This window comes from Eubalaena glacialis, chromosome 3 (genome assembly GCF_028564815.1).
Source record: "Eubalaena glacialis isolate mEubGla1 chromosome 3, mEubGla1.1.hap2.+ XY, whole genome shotgun sequence".
Taxonomy (NCBI): domain Eukaryota; kingdom Metazoa; phylum Chordata; class Mammalia; order Artiodactyla; family Balaenidae; genus Eubalaena; species Eubalaena glacialis.
The window spans coordinates 183069424-183085666 of NC_083718.1; the positions used below are offsets into that span (position 1 = coordinate 183069424).

Genomic DNA, 16243 nt, shown 5'->3' on the forward strand with positions numbered 1-16243 from the left:
GCACCCAATTTCTCTTTGGGAAAGCTCACTCCCACTCTCAATGCCTGGCTGGAGCTATGTAGAAAGAGGCAGTATTTTTCCAGGGTGACAGGATGCAAGCTTGGCACCATTTATGCCAACACTTGGACCAAGACAGAGGACAGCAGGGCAAAGATGATAGAGAAGGAGACCCAAATCTATAATGGGCTTCCCTGGTGGTGCAGCGGTTAAGAATCCGCCTGCCAATGCAGGGGACACGGTTTCGAGCCCTGGTTTGGGAAGATCCCACATGCTGCGGAGCAACTAAGCCTGTGCGCCACAACAACTGAGCCTGCGCTGTAGAGCCCACGAGCCACAACTACTGAGCCCGCGAGTCACAACTACTGAAGCCCACGCGCCTAGAGCCCGTGCTCTGCAACGAGAGAAGCCACTGCAATGAGAAGTCCACACACTGCAACAAAGAGTAGCCTCCGCTCGCCGCAATTAGAGATAGCCTGCGTGCAGCAATGAAGACCCAATGCAGCCAAAAATAAATAAATAAAATAAATAAATTTATTTTTTAAAAAAAGGAGAGATAACTGATTACATCACTTAGGCTGCTGGATCCAGCCATGCTTGAAGTCCTACCTCTGGATCTCTGGAGCCAATGCATTCTCTTTTTTCTTGATTTTTCTTCAACCAGTTAAAACTATTTCTGTTGCTTAAAGCAAAGTCATGAGGAATATTGGTGAGACTCCATGGGTCTGGATCATCACTTCCTCCAAACTCTGCACCACTGTCACCACTTTTGAGAAGCCGGCCCTGATTCCTCCAGGTGTCAGGACTCATGTCAATCCTATGGATTCATTTCAAGGCTGCTGGGTTGAACCAATACGCTTTACCCACCAAACTGGGAGCAGGGCTGTGTCTTATTATTCTCCATGTCTCCAGCACCCAGCACAGTGCTTGGCACATAGTAGGGTCTCAGTAATTCTGATGAAATGCAGGAGTAAGAGTAGGGGGTCTTAAGTAGCTGCATATGCAAATCACATGAGAAGTAGTAAAGGGTAGTGAGCCGTTAAGAAGCCTGGGTTTTGGAGTCAGACCCACTTGAATTTGGATGTTGGCTCCCCGACTTATTAGCTCTGTGACCTTGAGCAAGTCACTTAATTTCTCTGAACCTTGAGTGTTCTCCGGGAAGATAGAGAAAAGAACAATCAACTCCTTACAAGGTCGTCCTGAAGCCTGGGGGAAAATAATGCAAGAAAAATACGTAGCTCAGGCTTATAATTCCTCATGCAGCTCTTTGCAAATGAAATGCAAATGTGCTTCTTCCTCCCCTACCTGGGGAGCAGTCTGGTGGACAAAACGGGGAGGCGGGAGACCTCTTCATTCTCTTCCTTCGCTGAGATCCATTCCTGCTTCTGCCGCCTGAGCCAGTGCCTCCTTCCCAGTCCCTCTTACTCAGCTGTGGTCAGTGACCCTTCACATGAGAAGGGCTTGGCCGAGACTGAGGTGCAGTCCCTTGTGGGGAGGGGGCGATGGGGAGGGCACTAGAGGTTTGGGGTGCCCTACCTCCATCATCCTGTTCAGTCCTCTCAACAAGTGGGCAAACTGAGGCACAGAGAGAGTAACTTGCTCAGGGTCATCTCCGTTAGGAAGCTTCTTTCAAGCCCATGTAGTCTAGCTCCAAGCCCTTTTACTAAACAGGCCAAGCGCGTAGGGAAATGTTCAAAAACCAAGCAGGGAGTAACCAAGCCACAGTTATAGCCACATGGAGTTCCCCACTCTCAGGCCCCAAGCCTGTGTCCACTTGGGCCAGGCAGGGCCCAGCCTCTAGACCTGGCCGTGACAACAACGTCTGGCTCTTAATCCCCTCCTGGTCCAGTGTCCTGAGCTGGCTCTGGCCGGACCCCCTGGTTCCCACGGCCCCCCCCCCAACTAAGCACACCCGCACAGGCTTCATGGTGAGGGGCGGGACGTGTGGGGTGGCCATGGGGGGGCGTGAGTCTCAGTGGGCTGGAAAGGCCCCTCCTTGACCCAGGCCTTGAAGGTCAGAGCCCCTTCTGTGGACAGAGGAAAGGAAGTCCTGGCATCACTCACCTGGGAGGGTCCCTGAGCCTGCCCCAAGCCCTCGGCTGCTTGCCAGGGGCAGGGCCCCGTTCCCCCACCGACCCCAGGCCCCTCCTTGAGCTCCCGCTTCACTGCGAGCCTCCACCCCTGGCGGCATCTATCCAACACCTCACTGCTCTCTGGCAGTGAGGACCCCCATCCCTGAGACCCCTCCTTACTGAAGTGTAATGTGGCTTAGACCCTGCCAGGGCCCCTCGCCGGCCTCCCCACTTCTCTCTTCCGCAGAGGTGGGCTTACTGTGAAGTTAATGAAACTTAAATGCTCAGGCCTCTCACTTGCACGGCCCCTGTGAGGACTGGGGGTCTCTGGAAGATATGAAGTGTTCTAGGAGGGAGGGGCAGCTAGGTTACCCTCAGGAAACATTTCTCTTTAAGTGTTCCTGGCAAACTGCTTACAGAGATGTCAGAAGAAGAACCCAAATCTCCAGGGTTCCAGCAGCTCGTCCTGCTTTTCTTTCTCATTCTCAATCAATGTTCACTTTCATATGAATTTTGTATTCTTTTTTCTAAAGGGGACCCTTTCTTTTTCTTTTTGGCCGCACCATGCGGCATGTGGGATCTTAGTTCCCCGACCAGTGATCAAACCTGCGTCCCCTGCCTTGGAAGTGCGGAGTCCTAACCATTGGACCGCCAGGGAAGTCCCTAAAGGGGACCCTTAAAATTGGATTCGCCCTGCTCTTACTCCTTACAATCCATTCTCCAAGCCGGCCAGGCCATCTCGCTAAAGCAGCATGTGGTCATCACAGGCCCCGACACCCCTTCTGTGGCTCCCGATGCTCTTGGGGAAAATGCGAAACCCCTCCCCTGTCCTGGCGATCTGGCCCCAGCCCACTTCCGTGACAGCATCTCCCGCCACTGTGCCCGTTGCCTCCTCGGCTCCAGCCACACTGACCCGACCCCTCCTCCATCCCTCAGGCCACTCAGGAGCCTTGAGACCTGCCTGGGCTTCCCCACCACCCCATGTCCTGGGAACTCCCCCTCAACCTTCAGGACTGGTTTCTGCAGCTCTTTCTCAGCGAGGTCTCTCTGAACTCCAGACCACATCACACACCTCACAACACCTGGACCCTCCACTGATGCTGACCACACCTGCTTGAGGTAACCCTGCTCTGTCCCTGGAGACCCTCATCTCATTCACCCAGTTGCTCAGGCCCCAAATCAAAGAGTTCCCAGGATTCCTCTCTTCCTCTCAAGCCCACATCTAATTGACCACGAAATCTTATCAATCTTTCAAAACATGTTCAGAATCCAACTACCCTGGCCACCTCCACGGCCACCACCCTGGTCCAAGCCCCCATGCTCTCATCTGGGTTGTTTCAAATGCTTTCAAACTGGTTTACTGTTTCTACACTGTCTATTCTAAAAACAGCAAGGAGAGGAATCCTTTAAAAACGTAAAAGTCAGATTATATCACCTCCATGTGCAAACCCTCCACTGGCTGCCCATCACAGGGGAATAAATTCCTAATGCTGGCTGTGGCCCTGAGCGATCTGGTTCCTGCCCACCTCTGTGACCTCATTCCTGCCACTCCATCCTCTCTGTGATGCTCCAGCCATGCTAAATCTCCTGCTGTTCCTGGATTCTCCCAGCTTGTTCCCACCTCAGGGCCTTTACCTGTGCTGTTCTCTCAGCCTGGGGTGTTCTTCCCTCAGCTTTCCGCTTGGCCTGCTCCTGCAGTCCATTCAGGTCTCCTCAAAGAAGCCTTCTGTGGAAAGCAGCTTCTAGAACGGCCCCCCTGAGGACTCCCACCCTCTGCCATGCCCTTCTGTAATCCCTTTCTCTAAAGGGTGGGCTAGACCCAGAGACTTGCTTCTAACTAATAGAATACAGCAAAAGAGTGGGATGTCACTTTTAACACGGGGTTACAAAGACGGTGACGTCTGTCCTGCTCATCTTCTCTGTCTCCCTGACTTGCTCTGAGGGAAGCTGGCTGCCATGTTGTGGGCTGCCCTATGGAGAGGCCCACGTGGCAAGGAACTGAGGGAGACCCTGGCCAATAGCCAGAGAGGAACTCAGCCCCTCGGTCCACTAGCCCATGAGAAACTGAATCCTGCCAACAGCAATGTGAGTGAGACTGGAAGTGGATCCTGCTCCAGTCGAGCCTTAAGATGACACCATAGCCTTGGGTGACACCTTGACTGTGGCCTGTGAGACTCTGAGCCAGAAGACCCAGCCAAGCTGCACCTGGATTCCCAACCCCCAGAAAAAGTGAGACAATAAGTGTCTGTTGTTTCACGCTGCTGTTTCAGGGTCATTTGCTACACAGCTGTAGGTAACAAATACACCCTCCTTCACCCCCGTCACTCTATCCCCATACCCAACTTTTTCTTTTTTTTTTTCCAGCACCAGTTGCTACTTGTGCATCTTGCTCATCCTCAGTATTTGGCCCAGAGCCTCGCCCCCTGCAGATGTTCAGTAATAGGGGAAGGAATGCAGGACATCAAGAGGGACAATGCCATAGCTCAGAAAACCCACAGGTGGGGGGGCTCAGGAGGGAAGAGGAAGGCTCACCCCAATCCCAGGTGCTCCAGAGGTACCATTCCCTCTTAGCAGGGACTGGGGGTCGGGTTTCCCACCTCTTCAGAAGGATGCTGTTTCGGGCCCAGGATTTGGGATCTCATGGTCTGTGGCAGAACAAGTTCAGCTTCATGCCCCTGTTGCAGACCATACCTTTTCGATTTCCTCTGCCCTCTGGACTTCAGGCCTAGCTCTCTTTGTTTGGTAGGGCTCACTAGAGTGATCTAATTTTTATACCCTTGTCAGATTTTTCACAAAAATAATTTAACAGATAAGAAAAGAATACTATTCCAGCCCACGTGGCCCAATTTTTGTTTGGAAAACAGTCCCTGTGCCCATAAAAAGGAAAGGACTGCGAAGTCCAATCTCCTCCCAGCCCTGTCCCCACTGGGTCCCGGGCTGTGTGGGGGGCTGGGAGGCCAGGGAACCTTCCAGCAAAAACATCAGGCCCGAATTGGAACCCAGTGTCCAGTCTGGCTCTGGCAAGGGGCTGGCCCTGTGCTCACCTAACTGAGCCATTTCCTCCCAGACTGGGGCAAGTTTCCTGCCCAGAGGGAACCAAACACACTCCCAGGCAGAGGTGGGCTGGGTTCTGTATTGGGGGAGGGGCATCCACAGGCACTTCCCCCACCTCAGCTACTCTGGGGCTGAAAGGCCCCTCCTGGGGGTGGGATGGAGAGCAGGGGATCAGAAGTTGGGCTCGAACTGTCTGTTGGTGGCCATTCCTGGAGGAATGAGCTGAAACCGCCCCATCCGGCCTTGGGGCCAGCCTGTCCCTGTATCTCAGGTGCACCCAGGGTGGGGAGTGGAATCCTAGGCCAGACTCTGTCTGCTCCAAAGCAGCAGACTTTGGGTGACCACGGTGGGCTTTGCTGAGAAGTGGGACCCATTAGAGCCCAGAATCCTCGAAGAACCTTCTCCAGGTCCCACCTCCTCCCTGGTGCTTCCCCTGCCTCTCCCAGACAACCTGACCCTCACAACCCCTTTGGAAGCCCCCTGGCTGGGAGTTTCCTTTGCTCTGTGGGGTCCCTCCTGGGAAAGGGCCCCTGAGTTGGGGCCCTCAATCCCCATGGACACAAACTGTCTTGTGGGCTGGGTGCCTGGGCCAGGAGAACATGGGTGTGGGTAGAGCCTCAGGCTAACCTGGACAAAAGGTGGTGGGAACAACATTCCAGAACCTACCAGGAATGGACCTGCCGTATTTTTTATGCCCACCTCTGTTAGTTTCCCTGGCCCCAATTCTTCAACAAGAAGTGGGTAGCAGGGAACACGCACAGCACTTGAACTCTGCGGGTCAGGCTACCTGATTCAAATCCTGCCTTGCCACTAACTAGCTGTGTGTCCTTGAGCAAGTTACTTAGTCTCTCTGAGCCTTGGTTTCTGAATCTAAAAAGGGATAAGAGTACCTGCCTCTTGGGGCTGATGTTAAAATGAAGTGAGATAATAAAAATGCTCAGCGCAGTGCCCAACACATGGTAGTTGTTCTTCTGACAGGCTCAGAGAGGGGCAGTGGCCTACCCAAGGCCACACAGCAGGTAAGCAGAGGAGCTGGTACCCAACCTTTTCCCATATACTCTGTGGCCTTCATGAGCTGGGCCCTGCAGGGGATGCAAGGCTGAACAGGGCTGAGACGGGAAGGATCCTCATGTCAGGGTCAGAGGCTGGGGACCAAGGGCACCAATAGATGCCTAAGCATCGTACTCCCTCCAGTTGTTTCTTAGCCTAGGATGGGACAGGATGCGGGCATCATCCACCCAAGAAGCAGGTGAGTCCTAGACCATGTGCCCATCCACGCCACTGCATCCCCATCCACGCCACTGCATCCCCGTCACCTCCTCAGCCACCTCAATATGAAATTCCTGAACCCCAGGGACCCAGCTGGCCCATATCCCAGGAGCCTGCCTCAGTCGGAGAGCTTTGTGGCCTTAGAAAAGCCTCTTCACCTCTCTGTGTGTTCATGATTCTGAGACAAATCTGAGAGAATCACCTTTATTGTTTGTGGAAAGGGCAAGGGAGGTTGGTAAAGGGAGAAGCCATTCTGAGGATACAATCTCTCCCCACCCCCCAACGCTCCGGGAAGGCAGGGCTGAGGGGCTGTATCCATTGCCCACCCTGAGAAAAAGAGGGTTAACCCAGCAGCCTCCATGTGTCCCCACCCTCTGAGGGGCCCAGCCCCAAATCCTCCCCTCCCTCCCGGGGGGTCCCCAGTGCTCCAGGTGGGGGGCAGCCCTGCCATTCTGCCGCCAGGCAGCATCCTGGGGTCGAGGCCTCCAGGTGAGCCCGGGCGGCTCTGAGAAACTCCAAGTCCCTGCTGAGGTAAGTCAGGAGGGGGCCGTCCCCTGCGGCTGGGCAGGTGCTGAGGGCTGGGGCTGGCTTGGAGCTGACACGGAAGGCCTCTGGGGTGGAAAATCCTGAGGGCAGGCAGGGAAGAAAGGATGGAGGGCGCCACTCAATTCCCCCATTCCACAGGGGGGCCTCAGCTTTCCGATTTTCAGGGCCTTCCTCCTGTTCAGGGGCCTCTGGGGCACTGGATAGGGTGGGGGGTGCCCGCCCCGTTCCTAGTGACCCCGAGGGGTCAAAAGTTAACCCCAGGTGGAAGAGGGGATTCCAGCTGCCTCCAACCCCCACCCCAAGGGAGGTCACCCCGGCTCTTCTGAAAACTTTTCGAGGCTCCCAGGGCTGTCTGGAGCAGGGCTTCAGTGTCTGGGGCACGTTCAGGGAGCGGGTGCCCACCTGTATCTGGCAAAGATCAAACAGGGTGCGGGTGCCCAGCAGGCACCAGAGCTCGCCCAGCAGGGAGATGAGGATGCCCAGGAGGTCCAGCCAGCGGCCCACGGTCAGCAGCAGCAGCAAGAGGCCGCACATGCGTACCAGCACCGTCTGGACCTGGCTCTGCAGGCCGGGATGCCGCTGCTGCTCCTCTACAGAGACACGGTCCCCGTCACCGTCTGCCTGTCTGCCTGCCCTGAGGTCCAGCTGAGTTGGTTGCCTGGACCCCCCAGCTCCCCCTCCCGCTTTCCTCAGCGCGTGCCTTCCCCTCCCCAGGCAGCCCCGCTCCCTTCCTCCTCACCCCACCCCCACTCCGAGCAACTACAGGGGCGCTTCTTCCTCCCAGGCCTCACTGCCCACCCACAGCCTCCCCCTGCAGTCAGGACAGGAGTTGTCCTGACTCCTCTTTCCTGCACTCCCTCGTGCGATCCATCAGTAAGCCCTATGAGCTCTTTCTGCCAAGTAGATCTGGGTCCCAGCCCCCTTCATCTCTCACAGCAGGCTTCTCACTGGGCTCCCGTCTTCTGATCTTGACCCTACAACTCAGTGTGTACTCAGCAGCCGGTAGCCTTCTCAACACACTAACGAGATGAAATCATTCCTCTGCTTATAATCCTCCCAGGATTTCCCACTGCATTTGCAGTAAACTCCAAACTCCTCACCTTGTGAGGTCCTGCCCCATGTGACCGGAGTCCCCTCTCCGACCTCATCTCATCTCTGACTTGGTCCCCCTTGCTCTCTAGCCCCAGCGATCCAAGTTTTCACCAAGCATGCTAGGTTCATTCCCACCTCAGGGCCTTTGCACCTGCTGCTCTGCCTGCCTGACTGCCCTTCCTTGTCCTGACTCTTCCACCTCATCACTACCCTGCAGCCAGGTGGCTCCTCCTAGAGCTCAGATCTGATCAGGCCACTTTCCCCTGCTTAAAACCCTGCAATGGCTTCTCATCAGACTGCCTTGCCTGGAATGATGACAGCTCTCCATCAGGCCCCTGTGAACCCAGCCAGCCTCATCTGCACCACTTGCCTCCGTGACAACACTCCAACTGTTTTCACGCCTTGTCTCACTTCTGGGCTTTGGCATTTATGGTTCCCTCTGCCAGGATCTCCTTTGCTCCCTCATCTCTCCCAGGGGCTCCTGCTTATCCTTCAAGGCCCAATTCAAGTACTGTGTCTCCAGGCTCCCCCTGCACGCTGCACCCTTATCTGAGCTGCCCCACTGCGTGGCCCCTGCTAGCAGGCTGGGTTCTCTGGGGTGGCAGGGGCAGGGTCTGAGTGTCGCTGGCCTCCCCAGGGCCTAGCACAGCGCTGGGCCTGGGTCAGACGGTGGGATGTGAGTGCCGAGTGAATGAACTGCCACCTGCGACCCTCACCCTGCATGTAGATGACCAGCAGGGTGTAGCAGATGGTGAGCGGCATCCAGAAGCGCACAGCCTCCGAGGTGGTCAGGAAGTCCCGGTTGAGGAGGGCCACGGCTGCCAGGTTGCCCACTGCAAAGGTCACGGCCAGGGCGCGGCCCAGCAGCCGGGGGAGGCTGCGAGCGCCAGCCAGCAGGCCCAGGCAGACCCCACAGTAGCGCTGGCTGCTGTGCAGCTCGTAGAGCTGGCAGACGTGGCGGCGGAGGCGCCGGGTGCCCGAGCTGAGCAGCGTGGCCAGCCCCAGGCCCAGCAGCAGGTTCAGCGTGCGGTGCTGGGCGCCCTCCTGCAGGAAGCTCAGGCTGCAGGTCAGCCCACAGCCCAGCGAGTACTGGCACAGTAGGTACAGCTGCAGCCTCTCGGTGCCCCGGGCGCCCTGGGCGGGGGAGGTGGCAGAGAGGGGCCACGATTGTGAGGGCTCAAGCCACTCCTCACTGTGCGGGGACCCAGAGGGTGTCAAGGTACAGATGGTCCACTCTGTGGGAGGCCGGGGCCCGAAGGAACCTCAGGGGCCGTTCCCGAAGAGGGAATACTGCCTTCAGGTCAAGCCCTACTGGGATCATATCTTTCAGCTTAATTTCAATCATGATGATTACTTGGGACCTATCTGCCTGCTGAAGGGTGGTGGCTCAAAGCCTTCGAGACCTGGGTTCAAAGCCCGACTCTACTTCTTGCTGGTTGTTGGCCACGGATAAGCCACGTAGCATCTCTGAGCCTTAGTTTCCCATGTGTGAGATCGGGATCACAGGAGACTTTTATCCCCTGTGGTTCTGAGGATGAGATGATGCACTCAAAGCATCTAGCACAGGGCCTGGCTCATGGGAAGCTCTCGACATCCGGGAGCTGCTGTGTTATCTTCTTGGACTGGGGTGGTGTCCACTCTGAGTGGAGACTTGGCTTTGGCGATGACAACCGGGCCCAGTTTCCTGTATTTGGGGGTGAAAACTAGGGCCCAGGGCCGGGCAGTCCTCACCCACCACCTGCCTGTGGTCTTACCTTGTCCAGGGAAAGCAGCATGGAGACAGCCCGGAGGGAGAACTCGAGCACCACGAGGGCGGCCACCCGGACCCCCACGACGGTCAGGATCAGGGCCAGCCCTGCCAGGTGCACGGTCTCCAGCGAGGCCCACTGGGCCCGCAGCCGCTCCTTTTCAAGCCACCGCTCCGGGTCACTGTGGAGGCAGAGGGGGCACGGGCAGAGGGGCAGAACCACCAGCCTCGTCCCTGGAGGGGGTCCCGGTGCCCCCAGCCACACCCTGTGGGTTAGGGACGGGTGGTCTCTTCCTCCCAGTCCTCCCCTCGGAGGAGGCCAGAGTCGCATGCAGTGTGGGCTCCAGGGGGCTGGGAGGGGGCCGGGGAGGCGGGCACTCACTTGGTACAGCCCACGAAGAAGTAGACCTTCAGCAGGTTGTTCAGGACGGAGACTCCGCAGGCCCCGACGAGGCCTGACGGGGTTAGTAGGGAGGGTAGGAAGCTTGGTAGGGTTAGAGGAGGGGGCGGTGGGAGACGCACGTGGGTGGCGTTCCTCTTGCGCTGGGCTGGTGTCCCGGAGGGGGCGGGGCTGAGGGGGAGGGGGGAGGCGCTCACCTTGCAGGAGGGCGTCGAGGAGGCCGGAGCCCCACTCAAGGGAGGGGAGGCTGGGGAGCCAGGAGGGGAGGGACAGCAGGGAGAACATGGCCGCCAGGATCCAGCCCCAGCCTCCGGCCTGGTCTGCGCCAGAGAGACCGCAACGTCACCACCACCGGGCAAAGGTGGTGGAGGCGAGGGGAGGGGCTGGGAGGGGTCAAAAGCCCAGGGGAGGGGAGGGGAGGGGAGGGGAGGGGAGGGGAGGGGAGGGGAGGGGAGGGGGAGGGGAGGGGAGGGGAGGGGAGGGGAGGGGAGGGGAGCCAGGGCCTTAAACCTTTGGGCTGCTGGGTTAAGACCGCTGCCCAGGGGCTCCCCATTTGGGCAGCATGGGGTGGGGGGCATCTCTGGGTGGGCTGGTCTCTGTGCTGCTTTTCTCAGGACAGAGACCAACCCACCCCTGGGCCTTGCCACCCATCCCTTCCTGAAGCCCCAGGCCTCGCCTCTTCTGCCCTCCCCCAGCCTCCAGTCTGGGTCCCCCCCTCAGCCCAACGTCTGGAAGGGGGGCTTCGATCTCCCCACAGACTGAGGTCAGGTTCTGCCCTCTCAGCCCAAGGTCTGGAAGGGGGCCTCTCTCCCGCCACAGCCCGGGGCTGGGATCCAGCTCTGGGCCCTCCCCTCCTGCGCCGTAGGGCAGCCCGCCTTGACGATCCTCCCCGTGTCCACTAGGTGGCAGGCCTCACTTGGCCTGAGGGGCGGGGCTGGCTCGCCCCCGTTGTTTTGGATCCTCCTTTCTCAGACAGAGGAGAGAGAGCCACGGGTGTGGGTTCAGGGGTCGGGAGACTGAGGCTGCCAGCAGAGGGGAGTCGTTGAAGTAGACAAAATAGAAAACTTTATTGGTTTGGAGTGTGCAGTAGGGCTGCCCATGGGGAGCAGCTCTTTGGAGACATGGGGTATGGCAGGGAAGGTAGTTCAGGCTGCTTGACCTCTCGGCCAGTCCTGCCCCTTCAGGGACTCAGCATCCACTTCCCTAGCACAAAGGTCGGTGCAGGCCTTAGGAACACGCCCATGGTGGGAGGGTGGCTGCAGCGTGGGGAAAGAGCCTGGGATGAGGACGCCCAGCTCTACTACCTTGGGCAAGTCACTTCCTTTCCCGGGACCTGAGTCTGCTCACCTGAACAATGGGCACCATCAAGCGCTACCTTTCAGGACTGTCGTGAGAATCTGTGCAAATGTCCACAGTGCTGGGCACCTAGGAGACCCTCAGTAAAAGCCCTCAGTTGATGTGCTGAATTGTGTCCCCTCCCCCTCCCCAGATTCATATATTGAAGTTCTAACCTCAGAATGTGATTCTTTGGAGGCAGGGTCCTAAAGAAAGCAATTCTCCAAGGAAGTAATGATGAGTAAGTTAACATGAGGTCATTAAGGGTGGATCCTAATCCAATATGTCTGGTGTCCTTATAAGAAGGGACTAGGACACAGACACACAGAGGGAAGACCATGTGGGGACACGGAGAAGACGGCCATCTACAAACCAAGAAGAGAGGCCTCAGAGGAAACCAACCCTGCCGACACCTTGATCAGACATATGGCCTCCAGAATTACGAAAAAATAACGTTGTGTTGTTTAAGCCGCCTAGTCTGAGGTCCTCAATGACGGCGGCCCTGCCAGTCTAACACAGACGATGACATTACGGCCTCACGGTGCTCCCCAGGGCCTCCCCACATGTACAGTGATCCCTCAGGGGCACCCCAGCACCCATGGTCCTGGCTCTTGCCAAGGGCACAGGTCTGGGCTGGGCAAAGCTGGGTTCTCTGCCCCTTCAAAGCTGTGTGGCTTTGGTCAAAGCACTTCACCTTTCTGAGCCTCCGCTTCCGAATCAGTAACAGCATTTTACTGTCTCGTACTGTGTGAGGACTAAGCGAGCTGGTGCACGTAAGCGGCCCAGCTCACGGTGATGTTCACGCCCTGGAGCGGTTATTAGACAATGAGATAAGGTTACCCAGGACAGAGAGGGAAGAGAAGCTTTCTGGAGAACAGAGTGGGTGGTGATTCAAGGCGGATCCGTTGGCCCTGGGTGGGCCATGGGGCTGGGTTGACCACAGCTGTCTACACCCTCCCCGAACCTGCGGCAGGGCCTGGGCCTGGGCGGGCTCCGGGACGGCCATTCCCAGCTGGAGCGGGCCGTCGCTTCCTGCCAAGGGCCCGGCTGTGTCAGGGTGCAGGACGCCGCCTAGCTGCCCTGGTGCTGGGCCCGCCCGGCCAGTTTCCGGAGCTCATCCCAGAAGAGCATGCTGAGGATGGTGTGGGGACCCAGGCGCAGGTAGGTGGGGCCCAGACCCTTGTAGAGCGCCAGGGGGCCCTCCTGACGCCAGATCTTCACCAGGCAGTCGGCGAGGCCGCCATACAGCTGGCCCTGGGGACAGACACAGGGCAGACATCACTACAGGCGTCGTGGGGCCCTGGCCGGCACAACGGGGTGTGTCTGTGTGTAAGGGCTTCTGTGGCACATCAGAAAGGGCACTCCCCCAAGCTCGGCAAATCACATAATAGTAACCCTTCGGGCTGTGAAAGTTAAAAAGGGGCCTCTTCCTCCAGGCAGCCACAGCCCCAGGCCAGGGGCTCAGCTTGGTTAGTGGCATGCAGGTGGATTTCACCGCTAACTCAGCCCGTGGAGGGCACGTTTGTGTTGGGCACACCTTGCACCAGTGTACGTGATGGCCCCTGTGCGTCTGTGAGGCTGCGGGGTCAGGACTCGATTGCAGTTCAGGCTCCTCCACCTACCGGCTGTGTGACCTCAGGCAAGTCACTTGATCTCTCTGAGCCTCAGTCTCCTCATCAGGAGAATGAAAGTTGTTGTGAGGACAGAATAGAATCCAGGTGTGAAAATGCTTAGTACATGCTTGGGACATAGGTGTTCAGCAAACAAGCCGAATTAATGTGTGTGTGTGTGTGTATGTCACACTTCTCCGTGTCTCTGGCTCTGTGTGTGTGTGTGTGTGTGTGTGTGTGTGTGTGTTGGGGGATGCTGTCCAGCTCCCACGCCCTCCCCCACTCTGTCCCCTGCTCACCCTGCCCGCTCCGTCCACAGGCTGATTGTACAGCCGCGTGCTGACCACGTCGAAGGGGGTCATGACTGTGACCACAGCTACGCTGCTGATCATGCCCCCGGCCAGGGCCACCAGCCAGCTGTCCTCTGGGAGCCACTGTGGGGACGTACAGGCTGCTGAGCCCTGTAGTGCCCTCCACCCCACCACGTGGTGCCCACCCCATCCTCTCAGCGCCCGGGGGCTGGAAGAGCTAGGGAAAGGGGGGCAGATGAGGCCCCTCCGGCCACTCCCCCCCCCGCCCACTGCCCTGAGCTCCTTTACAGCTGGAGGGTTCACTGCTGACTCTCCACTCTTGCTGGACCCGAGGGCCAGAATCACGGCCCTGAGGGCAGAGTCAGGGCCCTCGGCTTTCTTAAGGGGCCTGTCACCAGCCCCTGGGCTTCCCTGCGTGGGGTCCAGCTGGACATGTGGAGGCGCGATAAGGGCCCGGACAGAGAGGGAGAAAGGAGGCCGGAGGCCCTTGTGCTCCTGGGTGTGGGTGGGAGCTCCTCACCTGCTGCTCCTGCACCCAGGCCTTGGCGGAGGCGAAGGTGGCCAGCTGAGCAGCCGAGCCGACCATGACCCGGGGCACGGCCCCACCCACACCCTGCCACAGCCCCGCGAGGCCCCGCTGCCGCCAGATGGTCCCCAAGGCATCCAGGACGTTCTGCAGGGAGAGGGCACAGGGTCACCGGGCGGCCCCTGCCCGCCCAGGGGCCCATCCAGCCCACCCAGCCGGGGAAGCTCCGGGGAGTGACGGTCCCCACCTGGTGAGGGTGCTGGTGTCCCACAGCCATCGCGGCCACCGTCTGGGCCTGCAGCTGCGTTTTGACCTGTGAGAGCAGAGGTGACACAGGGCCTGGGGATGGAACCTTAGAAGAGCCTGGACAAGCTGTGCGTGTTGAGGGCACCCCTCCCCGGGCCCTGACACCCACACCTCCCTGAGCCCACACCTGCAGCTTTGTGGGGGGGTGTGGAATAGGGTTGGGGGTGAGGCTCTGGAGTCGGCTTGGGGCTGCATCTGGGTGTGACCTGGGACAAGTTACTTAACCTTCTCTCGGCCTGCCTGCTCACCCTGGGAAGACTGCTCTGGGGACTAAGAGAGATGATGACTGTAGCATCCAGGCTAGGATGTGGGGCCCTCTCTCGATGGAAGCTTTATGCTTAACTTGCACAGGGCACGCAGGAAGACAAGTGACCACGTGGGTCTGAGCCAGCACGCCTCCTGCCACCCTCTGTCCCCTCCCCCGGCTCAGGACCAGTGGGGCGGGGGCCCCAGGGGAGCAAGGTTCAGGGCGAGGCCCTGGTGCCCTGGACCAAGGGGCAGATTCCAGGCCTGGGCAGGGATGTCCCGGGGAGCAGCCCCACCCCATCTGCTCCACGGAGGCCAGCCCGGGAGGCTGCAGAGCCCCCATGGGAGCTGAGTCACAGGGTGGAAGCAGATGGAGACAAGGCACTCACCAGGTAAGCAGGGCTCCCCACGAAGGCTCCCAGTGCCCCTGCCACAGCGCCCGCGACCACGGTGCCACCCGGCTGCTGGGCGAGCCCGGCCTGGCATGCCAGGCTGTAACAGTAGAAGCGGACGCCGTTCATGAGGCCCTGGTACAGGAGGCCGGCAGCCAGCCCCTTCTGCAGGCCGCACAGCCCATCTGCACGGGCCACAGCAATGACAGAGGCCACAAAGCCCCGGTAGTGCCGAGGATAGGTGCCCTGGGCCTGCAGCTCCCCCTGCAGCTGCAGCCGCGTCTTCACCACCTCCAAGGGGTTGGTGAAGACACAGGCCAGGCAACAGGCCGAGGCGCCCAGCACCAGGTCCACAGCTGGAGCCACCGTCTCCATGGCCTCCGGGCCAGGGGCCGGCTGTGCCCGTGTCAGGGGCATGGGCACGGGCCCTGGGGTGGCGGTGCTTAGGCTGTCTTCACCCCCACAGGACCACAGGGCTGGGGATCGAGGGAGCCTGGGGCCATGTCTGGAGGGCAGAGGTCCGGGTCAGAGAAGCCGGCTGCTGCCAGGCGGCCCTGCTCTATCACAGGAGTCGACCTGCTCTGCTCCTTCCTGGGAGCCTGGGACACGCCCCCGCCGGCTCTGGACCAATCCCAGCTGCCTACGTCCCCCACACCTCCCTGCCGGGGAGGGCCTGGACCCTGGGATCTGGGGGAAAGGTCACCTGGGCCCCAAGGGAGACGCGGGGGGGTGGGGGGGTGGGGGGGGGCAGAAAGTGCCAATCAGCCAAGACGCCTCCTCCTGCCCCTCTGGTCCTCCAGCCTTCCCTCTGGCCCTGGGGCAAAGGGCTGGTGCTGCTGCCCTCCCTCCGGCTTGGCCAGTTCTGCTGTAGCTCAGGGCCCTGGGCAAGAGGCAGCTGCTTGGGAGGCTCCTCTCAGCAACTCAGCAACTGCCCCCCCACCCCCACCCCTGCCACTGTGTGCCGTCCCCTTTCCCGGCCTCAGTCTTCCAGTCTGGCTCCCACGGTCTGTGGTCCCACTGCCAGTGAGAGCAGGGGGCTCCGGAGTCCTGTGGAACTGATTTGGAATCACAGGAGCTGCTGTTATGTGTGCCCTGGGCAAGTCAGTTCCTTTCTTTGAGCTTCAGTCTCTCCATCTGTAAGATGGGGATATGGATACCCACTGCAGAGGTTCTTTGGAGGATTACAGATGTGTGAAGAACGCCTAGCACAGTGCTTCACTCAGTAATAGGCGGCCCACATCCGCCCCCCCTGCCTGGGGGCCCTGGGTGGGTAGGAGATGGAAAAATAAGGGCCACTGTGTCTCAAGGAGTGACCTTGTAGCTTTGGTCGCTCACCTGGT

At 59.1% G+C, this 16243-nt stretch overlaps 2 protein-coding genes across 2 annotated transcripts; both read right to left on the reverse strand.

The window, feature by feature from the left end:
* Positions 1–6580: 6580 nt before the first annotated feature.
* TMEM82 (transmembrane protein 82) lies at positions 6581–10521 on the reverse strand. The gene is made up of 6 exons (XM_061187075.1): positions 10375–10521; positions 10160–10232; positions 9785–9959; positions 8747–9164; positions 7341–7528; positions 6581–7018 (listed from the first exon to the last, which is right to left on the reverse strand). The coding sequence occupies exons 1-6, from the start codon at positions 10460–10462 to the stop codon at positions 6929–6931; spliced, it is 1032 nt and encodes a 343-aa protein (XP_061043058.1). The 5' UTR covers positions 10463–10521; the 3' UTR covers positions 6581–6928.
* Positions 10522–11225: 704 nt separating this feature from the next.
* SLC25A34 (solute carrier family 25 member 34) lies at positions 11226–15474 on the reverse strand. The gene is made up of 5 exons (XM_061187076.1): positions 14901–15474; positions 14207–14272; positions 13954–14106; positions 13422–13556; positions 11226–12766 (listed from the first exon to the last, which is right to left on the reverse strand). Exons 1-5 carry the CDS (start codon positions 15318–15320, stop codon positions 12584–12586), a joined length of 957 nt encoding a protein of 318 aa, XP_061043059.1. The 5' UTR covers positions 15321–15474; the 3' UTR covers positions 11226–12583.
* Positions 15475–16243: the final 769 nt, after the last annotated feature.

What these genes read in the sequence shown, in the direction of transcription:
- TMEM82 (XM_061187075.1), bottom strand. Translation starts at nt 10,462, where the DNA reads ATGTTCTCCCTGCTGTCCCTCCCCTCCTGGCTCCCCAGCCTCCCCTCC. An exon ending in TTCTTCGTGGGCTGTACCAA is followed by an intron (nt 9,960 to 10,159) that starts GTGAGTGCCCGC and finishes CTGCCTCCACAG; the next exon opens with TGACCCGGAGCGGTGGCTTG. An exon ending in TGCTGCTTTCCCTGGACAAG is followed by an intron (nt 9,165 to 9,784) that starts GTAAGACCACAG and finishes TCCCCCGCCCAG; the next exon opens with GGCGCCCGGGGCACCGAGAG.
- SLC25A34 (XM_061187076.1), bottom strand. Translation starts at nt 15,320, where the DNA reads ATGCCCCTGACACGGGCACAGCCGGCCCCTGGCCCGGAGGCCATGGAG. An exon ending in GACACCAGCACCCTCACCAG is followed by an intron (nt 14,107 to 14,206) that starts GTGGGGACCGTC and finishes CTCTCCCTGCAG; the next exon opens with AACGTCCTGGATGCCTTGGG. An exon ending in CCTGGGTGCAGGAGCAGCAG is followed by an intron (nt 13,557 to 13,953) that starts GTGAGGAGCTCC and finishes ACGTCCCCACAG; the next exon opens with TGGCTCCCAGAGGACAGCTG.